We start from the raw sequence: 17,771 nt of genomic DNA, 5'->3' as shown, positions 1-17,771 counted from the left end.
AATTCTTAAAATATTATTTTTTTGTATTCCATTATTAAAACAAACATAATAAAATGCAAATACCTGCTTTCAAAATGTAAAATAATAATAATAATAATAATAATAATAATAATAATAATAATTATTATTATTATTATTATTATTATTATTATATTTAAATCCCGAATTTTTGTCTAGTTGATTTATGCATTTCACCTCATTTGATTAATTAAGTTATCTAACTCCATGTTGTAGCGCTCTTTTTTCGCCACTTTGTGAATTGTGCTCTTAGCTCCACCTCTATGGGAGTTTGTCACGAGTGGAAGAACTGAACCTCCTCCTAATACCCCTTCAATTAAGCTGGAGGGAGGACGCAGAAAGGAGAGGACAGATAGACGGAGGCGCGGTAACAGAGCGCTTGGAAAAATAAGGATCAGACCGATACGCTTCATAGAGGCATGCGCTTTGCGTAAGGCAGCATCATCAGGAGGATTCCGCTCAAGTGCCCCCTTTTGTTCTGAAAGAAGTTTAATAAAGAAGTGGATTGTGACATATCGATTACTATGGGCTCCAAAAGGCACCGTTCAAAGACTTCAGCGTCTTTACACAACCCGCGCTGCTCTCCAATGGGACTTTCACTGTTGATTCTTCTACCTTTGTCTGTTGCCTTCAACTTGGATGTGGAGAACCCAGCGGTGTATACTGGACCCAACGGTAGTTACTTCGGTTACTCGGTGGACTTTTACATGACTGACTCAAGGTAGGTTTCCTTCTTTGATTTTACATACTGAAAGTAAAGAGGCTTGGCGTGCATTCAAAGAAAAGTACAACTAGACCAAATTCACTAATAATTGCCCAATGTATAGTTATTTAATTACAGACCGTGTAAATGTTGTTTAATAACCTTGAATGCCACATATTGATGTTTTTGTATGTCCTGCTATTGCTGTTTACCCTGCTATGACTGCATGGATGTCATTTTTACTCATGTACATTTTTCTTTTAGAAATGTTCATGTAGTGACACACCTCTCTGACCTCAAAAATAGAGTTTTACCACAGTATGAAGTACAGTGCCATATGGTATGAAGGGGTAATGTCTCTAAATGTATTCCAGGGGTCCATAGAGAATATATATGTCGTTTCTAAATATTCATATTTTATATTGTGTTAATGTTCAAGTACTGTAGAAGCTTTTTTTGTTTTTAGGGGGCATCCCTGGGTTGGTGTTATTTAAAGGCTAAAACTGCTGTTCTAAACTTATTTAGCTTAGTTCATTCATTGATTTAACATGCCTTTGATTTCGATAGACTCGTTGTGTACTGAATTCTACTAGAGCTCAGCCGTAACTCACGCTCTCCAGTCCAGGGGGCAATGAAACCAGGGGTACTCCCCAACTGTTGTTTACAATCCCAGCCCAGTCTGTGCACTGCCATTCAGATCAAAGCGTATCGCCACAGTTGGGGAGCAACAGTCCTAAAAGTGTGGTGTAGTGTTTGTTTAGTGCAAACCTGAAGTGTGTGTGTGTGCATGTTTAGATGTTAGCGGATGACAATGCTTCTGTCAGTGGCGTCGCTGGTGGTTTTTCTATAAATAGGACTAATGATGTCATAGTAAGGTACCAGCTCTCCTAAAAGGGAATGAAGATTGCCCCCCATAATTATCACTGATTGCATGTGTTATGGTCACTTAAACCTTCAACATAATCTAACAGGAGAATCTCCAGCTATTCAAAGATGACCTTTGCTAGATTATGAGTAACCCTTGTGAAAAACTTGAACTTTTTTAAATAATGTAGATAAGTCACAGAACGCATGTTTTGAGAGTTGAAGACTGATCTGAGGTGATGCTTCATGGCTTGGCTAATATCTTGAGTTATATATCCTGTTATTATAATTCTAAACGAAAACCATCATTTAATCATGTTGGCGAAAACCTGTAAGACTTTGTTATGTGGAACATAAAGATACTGTGAAGAGTGTTTAAACTGGTTTTGTTTATACACTGAAAGCTAAAGGTGTCCAAAACAACATTGCCCCCTGTTCCAGTGTATGGAAAAACGTTATATTTTTTAGGATTACCTTTTTTGTCTTTCACAAAGAAAATAAACTACGCAAGTATGAAACACCATGTGTAAATTATGAAAGAATTTTGAATTAACCCCAAAAACCAATATCTTGCACAAAATCTTTTATATGCAGCCTAAATACCTGCAGTCTGCCTTTGGCACAGTTTTGAATGGAGAATGTTGCTGAATGGAGCAGCGCTTATCATAAATGTGATCTAGATTCGATAGGAATACCACATGACCACCTTCAACTTGTAGATATGATCTCTGTGGCCATACGAGGTGATAAATCTAAGGGGAAATCACAGAGTATGATGCATGCCATTCAATCACAATCCTGATCTGTTGGGTTTTCCTGCCCTTTGGCTACATTACTTCAATCTGCAAACAGCTGTGCGGCACGGTTTCTGAGGTATGATTGCAGTAATAATCAACTCACGCATGCCCTGACTAGAACACGCCACAATCAGCCATCTCCATCTGTGTTTGTCTGCTGGACTGTGTCTGGCAGTGCACAGCTGTAGAGGGGCTTTAGTCAGTGGGCTCATGTTGGATCTGGTTTCTTGGGGGTGTTATTTTCAGGGAGACTTCTCCGTTCCTCTCGCTTTAGTCTCTTCATGTCTTTCTTTGCTCATTTTCTCTAAGGCAGACCCTCCAGCTATTGTTTTAGTCTGCCATGGTGTGTCTGGCGAAGATGAGATTCAGAAGTGGTGGATGATTTAGAGCGTGATACATGGTTGAATGAGTCAGAGGAGTGTGTGCGTACCTTTAAGTGTCTACTATGATGTAATTCGGCATGGTGTTTAAATTCCTTACCCTGTACTTTGAGTGTAATACTCTAGACGTACACCCCCCGACTCCTACACGGCATCTTGGCCTCATTCTTATGAACTGTGAAGTCATGGCGAGAGGCAGCTCTCTCAATGATGACTTCATCTGAACTTTTCACTCCCGAAATGTCGTCGTGGAGGAGGATGGATGGGCCTCAAACTGGAGGCTGAGTGAAGGGGTGAAAGAATGTACGATATCAAGAGTTTTCTTCTCAGGCATTTGAATGAGAATAGAATGTGTATTTCTTAATTTTCCCATGCTGTATATTGACAAACGGCTGTCTATTGGCTACAGAAAATCTTGTGTGTGTATGTGTGTTTTTATATATTATATATATATTTATTTATTTATTTTTTCTCTATAGCCAGAAGTGCTTAGAAGTAAATTTTATTTAATAAAAATTATTTATAGATCATTTTATCCTAGATTCTCTTTAAAATATCAATGATATTAAAATACACAGTTGCCCTTTTGAATGGCTGCACATTTTTTAAACTGTTTTAATCTTTGACACATGATTTAATTTTTTGAGCACGTAAACATGTATTTTATGGAAACTCCCCTTAGAACCAGGTCTAGGCTGCGCTTCCCAAAAGCATTGTGAGCCTAATTAGATTGTAGATACTACCGGAGCCTATGTTTTCTGCCATTTACTTGGACTTAGATTTTTTTTTAAATGCAGCTTAATGTGGTCTGAAAGACACTTTTATTCAGGGCCTCTTTAAAACTGACTAGCCGACTAATCAGTCAGACAACCCAACACTGAAAATATGTAGTTCAAGTTTAAGATCTAGTAGAGTGCCTCCATATTATTGTGAGTTTCAAAGAGTAGAGATTTGATTTACGTGTATTTTGGTGAAATCAATGTGGGATGGAAAAGCCTGTCTTCCAAACTTAATTTGAACAGCGGCAGCCAGCAGTCTGAAGACTCAGTGTTCTTTTTCTTAAAATGAAGAATCTGGTGTCAAGTATAAACTCTCTGTCCTGCATGTTCTCACTCATTCTCTTGCTCACTAAATCTTTCTTTTTTTAAGAAACATTCACTTCTGGCCTTGTCCACTGCCTGACAGTCTGAGGAGTATAGGTCTGAAGAGAATAGTACTCCTTGGCACGCATCAATAGAACTAGCCAGTGTGCAGACCACCACTGAGCACTGCCTGAGGGCAGGGTTCATGACCTTGGGTGTCAGAGGGCTTTACAGCAGTATACATGGAAGAGAAATGTATGGTTCTTGGATGCTGAGAGAAGAACAGTGCAGTTCATACACAGGGGCCTCATCCAGATGATCTGGTATATAAACCTAATTTTTCCTAAAAATTATGGCTGCATGTCCTACTTGATAACGTGACTTCTTATGTTTGTAGTTGACTTTTGCAGCAAGTGCCTCCTTATGTTCATGTCAGAAACCCAAAAATAGTTTACCTCCAAAAATTATGTACACCACATTCCCCACTCTGTCTTCTTTACCTTTGGATAAGAAGATGATCCTCTGTACTGTCAAAGGGTAAAGGTCAGGGTCTGGATGTAGATTTGAATATCAGAAAAAGAAATGGCTTTATTTTGGATTGCAGAAACAATAGAAACCGAAAACCACCATCTCTGTTCCTTCTGGGATTTGCGTGGCTCCAGATGATAAGTGCTGTTTTCAAAGAATAACGTGTTCCTATGCATGAATTCCTTTTGTGTTTATGATGTTCAAAAAGACGGTTTTTAGTGTTTGATGATTGTTGGCGACCGTTTGATGCTTGTGGTTGAATCCGAGGAGCTGGACTGTCTGCATTAACGGCCAAAGGCAACAAATTTACAGCCACGATGGCAGGAATATTACTGTAAAAACACAAAAAACTTTCTCACCTGCCTCTGTCTGTTTTATTACCAAAAGATTCACAAAGTTGAGGTTTACCAAGTTGCGTTGGCTATCAAAACCTTCCGCACTCTTCTGATAATGACCTCCTGGGCTTAGACTCGCAAAAATCTTAAGGAAGAAATTAATAAATTTCTAGAAAATTTTAAAAGATGTTGTCATTCTATCAACCTCTCACCTTGTGATACTCTTTTAAACATTGTAGCAGTATCTTTGTGGGTTTAAGATAAATTTGAGGCTGTCCAAACTTTAGAAACTTATTTATGACAATTTTCTTTGAGAAGCAAAGAAATATAAAAACACTCTTGAAGTATTTTTGGGGATACACTTTTTTTTTCTTTGTTAGAATATAAGAAAGATATTGGAGCTTAGAAGAAATTTGTCTCCTTGTCTTGTATCATATGTTTGCATAGATTTGTAAATTACAGTTATGTCATAGATGGTACACTGATATTGTGTACAGTAGGTCATCCTCGGCTGTGGTCATCATTTTCACAAAGTTTACTCTCTCTAAGAAGGTCACTGTTACATCAATATTTATCTCTGTCCTTGAGCTCAGTTTGCCTTAGCTAAATCGGGAGATCTACTTCAGCTCTACCAGGGTTTCGTTTGCTATTTATCATTTTCACTCTTCCTCCATGGATTAGACTGTTGTCTGTAGCCTTGCATCCAGCTGGAGATGGGTGTGTGTACGTTGGCTGCCAAGCTATTCTTCACCCAGGTTCTCCCTACGACGACTAGTGTTTTCCATGGAGTCTGTACAATAGAGGCCTTTGTGCGTCTGTAGAAAGGTTCGCTGTTTTCAGTAGTGAAACTTTTCCATGTGACTTAAATCTGTATTTATTTATTCATGTTTTTGGCTTTTTTGCTTCTTGATAAAACCCTGTTTAACTCTTTTGGCCTGATGACATTTGGCTGTGCTGGTGGTGTCAATCAGATTGGCCTTGTTGTAAAATTATAGTCCACTATTTGGGTGCAACCTTAGCTGATTGGGACTGTGGGTTGGATTGTCTTTCCCGTTGACAAGTTGTCTGCTTTTTATGACCTCGTTGGACCTGGCAGGCTTGCATAATAGGCTCTTGTGTGCAAGGGTATACATGTGCCCTGGTGGAAAAACAGGCATGTGTTCGCTCATGGTAGAACAAATGGCCCAGTCAACTTTGTAGACTCATTGCCTTGGGCTCCACAACGGCCTAGGGTTGATGCATGAACTACTGCAGATCTCCATTGTTCCTGATGTACATTTTGGGTAGATCATTATCATCTTGATCTGTTCTGTTTTGGTTTATCAGGCCCCTGCTGGGCTGGCAATGACAATGAATGTCCAATCAGACAGCATTTAGTTGGCCTGTTTATTGCTTGCAGGATTACAAACAAAGGACACAAGGCATAGCATGCAAAGGTGAGCGATTGATGCTGATTGTTTGCTCCTGATGGCCCCTCTTATTCTTTTCAAGTGTGAAGATGGGACTACATGCTGAGAAAGCTCCCTCTGAGGTGTCGACGGCCAACAGTTGCAACTCGCTATGGGATGTTTTTTGCTCCCTGTGAATGTGTGAATTATAGCTCTTGGGGGCTGGGGTTACAATTTGGTATCAAGAGATTTAAGAGGTAAAACCACAGTCTGTGTTTATGTAAATGTCATGGGGTGGTTGAAATTGTTGTCGTGTTACATACGAGAATGTGGCTTGCAATCAAATTACATTTGTGCTTTCTTAGATGCATTTTCCTTATGGTTTTCTCCTATAAGAGGTACTTTTATATATTGTTAATGAGGGGACAGCATATTCTTATTTAAAATTAGCATGATTACTGCATGTGAAATGGCATACTGTCATATGGCATATTATGATGCTGTGTATTTGGTGAAAAATAGCATCTGAAAAGTTATAAATCTGAAATAGCATGATTCATAAAACAATGCAAAAGTACCCAGAAGACTTCCTACTTTAAACTGCATTGAAAGTGTTAATGATAAATAAAGATACATCAAAGTTAACACAACTCCCACTCTTCACTTCTTTAAAATACACCTTTATGTTTCCACTTCAGCTTCCCTCTGGTTTGATACTTAGTGCATAAATTGGCATAACAGGTAGCGCAGAGCTGGCTTTTTGCGAGTCTTGCCAAGTGCTCTAGATATGGCTGACCTCTCAGCACCTGGTTTGCCGATGTTGATTTGAACAGTGTCCTTTGGGAGGAAATGTTTTTGTGGTAACATTTAAAAAGTGCCTGTGTAAAACGGGGTGGGGCCGTTTATCTCATCAACAGTCGAGAGCATGTGTGTCATTTTAACAGTTATTCCAGACCAGCACAACACCGGAGCCGACATTGCACAACTGTGGGTGTGTGTGTGTTTTTTATAAGGATGTGACGCTTCATTCTTGGAACTAGAGGTGGTTGTTGCATCTTGCAGTGTTCCAATGCATTTTGCAAATCTTGAATCAGTTTGACTAGAAGCGATTCTGTTAATCATTGCATTCTATTTTCTTGCGCAAAGTTTCATTTTTTTTTGTATTAATAGAAGGAGATTTAGTGACTGCTTTCTCATCTTCCTCTTACTATGCAGTTCTCCTCGGGGCTCTTGGCACGCCAGCTGTGTGAGTGAGCTGTCGTTCCTCAGTGCCAGCTGACCCAGCAGTCACTGCTTTGCTCATCATCTTTGGGCCGCAACTTCCAGACAGCAGAACAAAGCACGTGCAGATCAGGTCTAGCGAGCAGACGGGGGCCACAGAAAGATCTTCTTCGGTCCACTTTTATCCTTCTCGTTATTAGCTGCTTCCATCACAAATGCTTAGCTGCTTAACGATGCAGAGACAGACTGGCATCTGAGTTAATGCTCGCTGGCGTCGCGCAAAGGAAAACACCCAAAAAACGAACCATCCGGGCCTTGAATTTCACTTTGGCTTTCTTTTGATTTTGAAAATGTTAGTTCATTGAGGTCATTGGATTTTTCTTGATGTCGGAGAGTTGCAACAGTGTACACTTTGTGTTGGATCCGTTCCATGTTTTCTGGGAGGACGTGGTGTGCTATCACTGTAACCATTTTTACTAATAACAACATTCAAATTCTGCTTGCCTCTGAATAGCCTGATAATTGTTCAACTTTGTTTGCGCAGAGTTTCAAAAATGTTACTAAGTCCACAAACTGCAATCAGTTTTAAGCATTACTGTCTTAATATGTCTGGTGGCCATGGGAAAACTAGGATAATCACAAATAACTAAAGTTGCTTACATAAGTGATTGATGGTAATGAATTGTTCTTGGCATGCATATTGAAATCCAGTTAGCTTGATTGATTTTGTTGCTTATTGACACACAAAGATAGGAAAAACACTACCATTCAAAAGTTTGGGCACAGTGAGATTTATTTATTTTTCTCAAAAAACTAATTTCTTTGATTAAAATACAGCAATATTATGAAATATTTGACTTTTAATATATTTTTAAATTTATAAAAAATTCCTGTGTTGGCAAAGCTGAATTTTCAGAAGTCTTTAGTATCAAATGATTCTTCAGAAATCACTCAGATGTGCTTATTTGTTTTTCAAGAAACATTTTCTTCCAATTATCGTGTGAATTTTTATTTTATTTTGCAAACAGTGAAGCATTTGATAGATAGAATGTATCAATTTAAAAGTCTTTACTGTTACTTTTGATGAAATTAATGTATCCTACCTGAATTGAATTAGTTTTATTTTACATATAATATCCTTAAACCTTCAAACAGTAGTGCACTGATGAGTCCTAATGTTGTATACAAAGCTTCCCCAAAAATTCCTTGTTTCTTTTCGTTGTCGTTTTCAATGCCATGTAATGATGACAGATGGAGGTTTTGTGTGTTTTGTCTGCTTGTGATTTTCTTACACCTTCATTAGCAACCAGTGTGGTTTCTTGGCAAGTTTTAGCAAAGTTTGAGTGCCATAAGTTAAACAGCTGGATGATAATGAAGTGTGCAATGGGTTGGAGAATGTCTTAAGCAGAATGTGGTGGAAATTAAGGCATTTGCCATCTGATGGCCTCTAACCATTAGTGCCATTAATTTTGCACTATCAGCGTCTTTCAATCGACATTTTCTCGCCACAACTTAAGTAGATGATATATGTGGTGCGCCAATTCATTTTTATTGCTTTAATTCTGCTCTGATTACCAAACCTCAGAAGCAGTGGGTTAACTGTTAAGACGTCCTTTGCCTCAGCGGTGAGTATCTAGCAAGCTTAGCATTTTAGTGGTAACGTATTCAAGACAGATTTTCAGACTAACTCAATTAGCTTAATTAGAGCCACACAGAGGATGGTGTTTGCATCTTTGTTGGATTCGGTGGTTGTCTCTCTCAGATGTTAAAGTTGTTTTCCCTCCTTAAAGTAAAATCAAAACTGTTTACTTTGTGTTCCTCTTTTTTTAGGATTCATTACGAGTGATTCGCTGGTGCTTCACTTCTGAAATGATTTTGAGGAATGCTTCAATTATCGTCATACACTGAAAGTGAATGGGGTCCAAAACAAAATCAAACATTATTGGTTTTCATTGTTTGAAATGCTTCAAAATATGTATTTGTCAAACAGGTTTAGGAAGACACGAGTCCCACTGCTGCAAAAATCCAACCTCCAAAGGCAAAACCTTCTGACCTTCGCAATAATTCTGATCACCAACTACTTACAGATGCTAATAACGGTTGAAGTGAAATTTGTTCTCCATATAACAGAATTGAAACAACATTTCTGTTGTTCTCTTACAAGGCCAGATTGTTTTAATTAAAGTTAGCTTCACTTTGGCATTTGTTCTGCTGGAAGGCCTCCTGAAGTCTTTCTCATTTTATGTGGAGCCGTTACAAAAGCTAGCATCTAAGCCAAAAGCAATCTGGCGCTTATCATTATGCTAATGTTAGCCCAACATTTAAGCATTTAGTGGAGAAAAGAGCGATGAGATCCCCCCATAAGATAAACCCCCATTACATGCTAATTGTTCCTTATTTACAGTTCTTTCAGATTGCTATCAAATCGGCACAATTTAGGTTACGTTTCTTGAGTGTTAGGCGGAAGACGCCATTATTTCCAGCAATTTTGTGTTTCTAAGTTTCCAGCTAGTGAGTTCTGTAAATCATAGTTTTGCATCAAAGTGGCATATTTGAATGTGCATTTAGATCTTATTTAATTTGAGAGTAGCCTATATACAGTTTTGCAAATGAAGACACAGTTACTTGCTTTCTCATGTTTAAACAGAAACATTGTGGTGTATTTTTTAATTTTAAATGGATGAGTATTAAAAACATAACCTGGTTTTGCTTTACGTGGAAACTTCCAGCGACTTTCAAGAGAAAACTCAACCCTAATGAGACTAAATTAGTGTAATTTATTATAACAGAAGTGCAGTGACTGTAGCTGCACTGTAACTGTACACTTGTGAGCAGTCAGCCAAAGCAGTAGTGTAAGTGCACAGCGTTCCAGGAACTCGAGCAGAAGAGCGAAAGTGCTTGGGAAACCTAGTGAATTTGCAGCTGTTAGACCTGTTTCACATGCATCGTAGCAACATAACATTTCATTAGACTAGTGCACTTGAGTTCATTCATAGTGTGCCGGGGTTCAACTGAGGTGGACCAGCTTTTTCACATTTTAGTTTTATTATCTGTCTGTGTTATCGCTGAGAATGTGAATTTTTTAAGATATCCTAATTCCCAGGAGAAAGCCATCATGGGAATCTGGGATTGACATTACACCTCAGCTGGGGTTCTATAACACCTCTGGGACACTCCCTCTGTCCATACACACATATGGTGGAAAAATGGGATACTCGGTCTAAGCCGGAAAAAGGCTTTGTTTTGGTTTCCCCCTTATAAAAACAAATGGAGCGTCTGCTCTTTTTTTCGTGTGTGTGGTTTGTGCTCCACTTGTAGTGGCCTTGAAATCTGGTGACCCCAACAAACATTTCCATATTTAATGTCCTAGTTATTTATCCGCTGATCCATTGTTCAGGCCTTTTATTTTTTGTCTGGCATTCTTCCCAGCTTAGGATTTGGAAACCATCCTATTAAATCATTCAATTCTTTTTACTGTCATTGTACGGCAAATTTAGTTGCGTGACTTCCAAGGCATAGCCTAGTAAAAATAGCAAAGACAAAGATGGAAGAAAACCCCCAAAACGTTATAGTATAGGATGATCCTTCAGCTTATGACCTTGATGATGCTTGATGCTTTCAACTTCAATTCTTTGCCTCCAGACACACAGTTTTTTTGTTGTAATAACAGCTGAGAAAATCCAGCCCTCTCATTTAGGAAGTGGTCAATGATCTGTCTTTTGCTTGCTTCGCTATTTTTGACTCAAGTGGTCATCTGGTCCTACCTATAGAACTCTATCTCTGTGGCCCATCTAAAGTGTGCTTGAGTCTCCAGGCTGACTGAAGGGTTCACTGAATACGGCCTTTGTAAGGAAGCCCTGTTACGCGTCACTGAGACCAGCCCAGGGGGCAGGAAAGGGTGTTCTCTTCCTGTACCTTAACCCCCCAAGAGATGCCCTCAGTGCCCTCTTACAAACACCTCCATACCCCCATCCCCCATCTCTCTATGGACCAGCCTTAATGACAGGAAAGATGATAGTAAGTTTACAGACAATGAGGTCATGGCGGCACTGCACCAATCCATGCTGGCTCTTGGAAAATTAGACACAGATTAGAAGAGCAGGGACTGTGGGAGTGTCTGTCTAACTGTTGGGTACATTTCAGAGAGCTTGTTTCAAATGTCAAATCTCAAGAAACAATGTGTTATTACCATTCTAAATGGTCATTGTCACAATTTTCTCCCAACAGATGTTAAAACGGAAGAAAAACCCAGTAGATTCACATTATCATTTAAAAGTAAAATAATATAAAATATGTTTTGAACACCTGGATCTATGGAAGATTTTTCCACCACGAAATAACAAAAATAAGTGAATTGCGACATTTTAGCTCACAATTGTGACTTTATTTCTCTTAAAAATCTTCATGGAACATGATCTTTGCTTAATATCTTAATAGTTATTGGCATAAAAGAATACAATGTATTTTTGGATATTGCTACAAATGTACTTGTGCTGTTTATGACTAATTTAATGTGTCCTGACTAAATAAAAGTATTAATTTCCAAAAACAACAACAAAATTTGACTGTGTACTGTTAAACAAAAATGAATCAAGCCATGTTTAGAGTGCAAAATTAGACACTTTTGACTCAAGCCTGTAAGAAACCACCTAGCAACCACAGAGCAACATGCTAAACACCAATCAGAACATCCTAGAAACCACACAGCAATGTTCTGGTGCTCGAGTCTTCTTCGGAGAAAGTAGAAATGCAGTTTTAAACAGCTGTTCCTGTTTTTTTTTTTTTCTCGTCCTGTCCAACCACAATTGTTTATTCGTCTCTGTTGAGAAGTTTGTTTGGTTTATGAAGTTTTGACATGTGCGTTACTTGGAGTTCATGCTTTTAAATACGTGGCTATGTTTGTCTGTATGTGTTCAAATATTTGGATGTGTTTGTGATAACCCAGGGGGATAAACAGCTGTAGAAGCAGCGCTAGCTTGACTTCAGCAGTCTCGGCTCTTGTTTTCTCATTGACTTATTACCCAGTGGGCCTGGTGTGTGTGTGTGTGTGTGTGTGTGGTTGTGTGTTGGCGGTCACATGTTGCCAACCAAGTTAATAACCATTGCACATGGCCACGCTGTTACATAATTCAGCTGTGTATGGTCGATTATGAGACAGTCTATTTCCTCAAATCATAAGTTGTCTGCTGGCCTTCATTATATGTTAATCTTAATAAAATCCGAAATGAGACGAAGCTTTTGATTTCTAGGACAATGAAGCTAACTCGAAAAGCAACAACTCTACTAATGTAATGATGTAGCATGCCAAAACCTAATTTTGGTTGTAATTCAACACGCCACTGTATCATAATGACTTCCCAACACTTCTAATTTTTCGTCATCTTCAACATAGAAGAAAAATTTAGTTTTACAGCTCTGATGTTCAAATCCAAACCCTTTAACATAGCTTCCTGTAGACTTTTTGTGAGGCTGAACACTGTTGTGTTTGTCCTGTTCTCTTATAAATATTCCACATAGTCTTATTAGTATGCTAACAGCTTCCTTCATCTTTCTTTCTCTTTGAACAGTGTGAGTATTATAGTTGGAGCACCCAAAGCCAACACCAGCCAGCCCAACATCAGAGAAGGAGGATCAGTCTTCTACTGTCCATGGAGCCTCAGCCAATCACAATGCAGCAGCATAGAATTCGATACACAGGGTAAGTCTCACTGACCAGTGGACGTGGGTGGTCACTAATAGATTACACTTAAAAAGCTGTACAGGGTGTCATATTCTCTGCTCCAGTGTTGATTTTCTTTTCATTATTTAATTTATTTTAGCACTTCAACGTAACATAATAAAAAATAGATATTTATTTTGAACATTTATTATTTTATTTTATATTATACATTTATATTATATTACATATACATGTTTCAAAGTGCTCACTCTTAAATCTGATTTAAGATTTATGCTTCGTATACACATAATTTATTCAGAGAAATACATACAGTACAAACCTGCAAACCTTTTTCAAGATGATTTTTTTTTCATTTCAGTACAACATAGAGCAACAGAGGCTATTGTATTATTAAGTGTTCGTTCAAATACATTTCTGATACTAATATGTTCATGTTGAATAATTCCTGAATAATTACATACACAAAGAAATAGGCTATATTTTGTCGAATCAGTTACTTGTAGCAGATGTACCCGCCTAAACAATTTAAATGTATTGCTTATCTGCCCAAATTAAGTTTATCAAGTTTATGCAACTAATTTAGTGAATGAGTGTTCAATGCTAATTTTACCAAGACCTAAATTGAATCCAGTATTTTGACTTCAGTTTCTACATCCTCTCCAAAACAATACTAGTGTTGATGGAAGTCTGCTCCTTCCATTATGTGGCTTCCTGAAAGCTAGCACCTTTTGGTCGCAAAGCCCTTCGCCTTTCTTTGTATAGATTTTGCTGTAAGAGGGTGATGAAAGTTGGGATTTAGATGAAGTGAAAGCAGACAAGTGCTCAAGCAGACATCCTGATGTACATGCAGACTTTGATTTTCTTAAATTAGATGTTTCTCAACAGAACATGATAGCTAGCAACTGCTAAACATCAGTTGAAATGGGAAGATAAAGCTGCTTTTATGCAGTTTCTTTCTGGAAGTCCGATTCTGACGTAAAAACCTAACCGGAATGTTGTGCCACAAAAGGTCACATCTTATTGGTCAGTCAGGAAAAGACTCAACATACAGGAAAAAAAAACGTCACTGGAGGAATTTCAAGTGGTGTTGACAAAAGATATTCAATCTTGATATGAACAAAGACTGTGTAGCTCTGTGGCTGTCTTGTTAGTGCCTGCGTTTTAACATTGCTAGCATTGTTGGTCGTTGATCTGCTCACCATGCCAGAATAATTTCAGTTGTGGTGGTGACGTAAAGCATTAAAAATGCGTTTCATTGGGATTCAGATTTCTGTGCACTACAACAACCAGAAAAAAAGATTAAGTAGAGACCGCAGTGTACGCTCTATCAATTGTGTATTGTCTATTTCTTGAAGCAGACAGGGTCTTAAGAACTGTTCCAAGTTGCTGAGTATGTAGAACACATGTCGGGCGACAGTGTTCACAATCTCGGTGAGAGACTGTTGGCTTCTTTCCTGCAGAATCAAAGCCTCCTCTGAAAATCCAAGCTGTGATTTACTGTCTATTACTCAAAGACAATGAGATATATTCCAACAAAACTGTCACAAAGATCCATTATTTAACATTTTCTTTGGTTTCGAAACATGCGTACACGCATGTTCTAGAAAACAGCCAGGTACGTCATGTAGCAGATATTGCTACTTAGTGCTGTTTTAGCAAACGTATTGTATGCTTATGAGTCATGTAAATGTCATGCTCTTCTTTTTATTACGTTTGACTTCAATTAAAACATAATTTTATTTTGGTTTAACTCAATAGTCAAGCAGAAGATCATAATTGAATCAAGCTAATACCCCGTGACGTGTGATGCATTACAGAGGCTGGTTTAGCCTCAGAGGTTAATGCTTATCCAATGATCATTCAATTAAATGTCAATGCGTCCTGACAGATCCAACGTAGTTGATATTTTGGCAAATGGTTTTTACACATTTACTTCAATTTTGTTTAGTGTCAGCATATCAGGACACAACCTGAAGTAAAGTCACGATAACAACATTTTTCAGCAAAATTGGCTCTTGAAGTATTTTCCCAATATTTTTCGTTTTAACTTTAAATTATATGATGCCTCCAGAAGCAATGGTGCTAAAAAAATGAATAAATAATTTAATATGAAATATTACATATAAACTGAAATAATTAAGTTGGGAGAAAAGTAATCTGAAAAGCTATATTACCTAATATGTGTAATCTAGATTGTGACTTAATACAATTTCCGTGATTATAATTTGTAATCAGAACTAAAATTTGTAGTAAGCGATTAACCCAATACTGTTTGTTGGTTCATATTATTTCATTTATATCAATTTCTGTAAAAATATGAATGAAAGCCCAGTCTTATTATTGCCTCCATTTTATTTTGCATTTAATCACAGCAAATATTTGAAATAAAGCCCTCGCCACTTAAATCTGGGCTTGACCCTGCAGCCTCTGATGCTCTTTTGGTTCTCTTAAGTGGGCCGTAAGAGGGTCACATAGTACTTCCTCCTGCCTAACCTCCCTCAGTCAGAGAGAGCATTAGCTAATCGTGTCTTCAGATCTGACCCCTTTCCTCTTCCTCTCTGATAAGCAAATAACAGAGAATGATGAGAGTGGGCGGGAATCAGAAGAACGAGCGTTGACTCTTGTCTATTCTCATTTCCCCGTCTCTCGGCGTCTCCCCGGGGACGCTTGATGTGATGACTGAATTCAGCCATGTGGCTTGTGCCTTCCGCTACTCCTCCCTTTCTCTCACGCAGACCAAGATACTTCACTAATGGGGCTCTTCTCTCATCGCCGAAAGAGAGAGGGGTGTGTGTGTGACCTCCTCACCTCCACCGTCCCATGAGAGAGTCGGCAGGTCGTCCTGGCCTGACTCCAGGAACTGAAAGCACTCATAGGATTAGCAAGAGACGGAATTTTGATTAAAATGGCTGTACATCACAGCAGAGGTGTCTCTTAAGGTGCCTTAATTGTTTGAATACTTCCTCCTAAATCCTGTAGGTGATATCAGCATTACTCTCACTTTACCAGGCTAAGGTCTGGTCCAGAACCACCCACTTAGACATTTGGTTAAATTAAGAATAAATAAAGTTTACAATTAACCTCGGGCAAAGCTAAAAAGGCGAGTTATTTGTTAAAACTCTTGAATATATTTTGGAGATGTTTTGTTTTTAGTTAATGAAAAATCTTTATGTAACATTTTTTTATTTTATTGTTTAGAGGATTAATATACATTTATCAAATTTAATTCATTTGTGGCCTTTTAAACTTTAATTTTAATTATTAAAAGTTTCAGTTTTTTCCTTTTTTTGTGAGATAATGAAAACATTTTTATTTGACTACTATTTGTTTATTTACTTGCTGTTTATTCTTTCATTATTTTTGTTTCATTTTATTCAATTTTTTTTTTTTTTTGTTAAAGCCCATATCATTTAAGAGCTCATGTTAGGTCTTTCCAGATTCGTTATCATTTAAAAATCTGTTTGCTTTTAGAAAAAGTGAGTAACAGTCCACTAAAGATCAGTAAAGATCTCACCACTTAAATCTGAAATCGAATGTTTCAGTTGTTTTTGGCTTTGTTTCTGATAATCAAACTGCTCAGAAGTTGTGTTGAACCGTCCAATCAGATTAAACGTAAATAGCGAATGTACAGATTTAATCTGTATCAGTTGTAACTCAACAGTTTCTTGTGTCTGAGGCTTAAACAATCACAACTGTTGTTCTGACACGAAGGGAAATCTCATCCAGTGTTGGGTAGCTCTCCCCTAACCGTAGCCAAACATCACCATTTTCCCCACCTTCCCCGCTGAGCTTCATCTTCCCAGCTGTACGCTTCACCCGTGATGTGGAAAGTGAGATAATTGTTAGTTTTAACGGCCCACCTCCATCGTCGTTGACTGATTCTCATCCCACATACTGTCCCACCCCCCACCCCATGTACTAGTTTTATATTAGCCGGCGTCCTCCATATAGTGTCATACACACTTCACTTCAGTCTTCAGTTGTAAGGGATCTCACAGGGGCAGGGCTGCTGGTTTTCCTGCGCGATTCTTTAGGCCTCTTTACTTTGGCAACGAGCGAGGGAAAGACAGGGAGGAAAAGAAAGAGAAAACCATCACTCTGGAGGTGACCATAAGGCATATATCCTCTAATGTTATTAGAGGGCTCTAATCCCCACTGCTTTCCTGCTGGGGTACCAAACATCCTCGAGAGAAGGAAACAAAAGACGTCTGGGGGAAAGTAGGCGTGTGTTAAGGGTGGTTGGGAAAAGAATAGGACAAGTATACGAAGATGACAAGTAGAGGGAAATAAAGAAACCATACAAGATAGTAAAGGAATGAGTGGGAGATAGTGACTTAAACAGAGAAAATAATGAAGTGAAATTCTTAGAAAGGGATGACAAGCTTTGAGAAAAGGGAAGAGGAAGGTGAAGGGTGCTGTGAACCGAAGACGCAGAGCGAGAGAGCGTGTGTTTGTATCAGTAGGAGTGTATCTGACAGATAGCTTGAGCTCCTGCTTTACTTGGAAGAGGGTTTCTGTTTCCTCACTCAGAATGGGATCAAGTCTTTTTAGTAAAATAGAGTCTTACCAATTGGCGAATCACACGCTAAGAAATGCAGAAGAGTTGATTTGGATTTTAAGATCACTCTCATTTTGTTTTTGTATTTTTACATATTGTGACATATCTTTAATGACTGTTATATACATTTATATTCATTTTTAGCGCTGGGCATCCAAAATAAATAACAATATTTACATGTATATATTTATATTAATGGAAATTACATTATCTATAA

The 17,771-nt window shown here is 38.2% G+C and overlaps 1 protein-coding gene across 1 annotated transcript in view; it reads left to right on the top strand.

Annotated features, from left to right (window-relative positions):
• Positions 1 to 340: 340 nt before the first annotated feature.
• itga5 (integrin, alpha 5 (fibronectin receptor, alpha polypeptide)) overlaps positions 341 to 17,771 on the top strand; it is a 43,566-nt gene continuing 26,135 nt past the window's right edge. Inside the window, exons 1-2 of the mRNA XM_043225102.1 lie at positions 341 to 739; positions 12,884 to 13,014. Coding sequence (XP_043081037.1) covers positions 543 to 739; positions 12,884 to 13,014 — 328 coding nt within the window. The 5' untranslated portion in view covers positions 341 to 542. The remainder of the gene's footprint in view (positions 740 to 12,883; positions 13,015 to 17,771) is intronic.

Source organism: Puntigrus tetrazona, chromosome 23, assembly GCF_018831695.1.
Source record: "Puntigrus tetrazona isolate hp1 chromosome 23, ASM1883169v1, whole genome shotgun sequence".
Classification (NCBI taxonomy): domain Eukaryota; kingdom Metazoa; phylum Chordata; class Actinopteri; order Cypriniformes; family Cyprinidae; genus Puntigrus; species Puntigrus tetrazona.
Note: the sequence above shows the minus strand (reverse complement) of the source record. Positions and strands in the feature narration are given on the sequence as shown.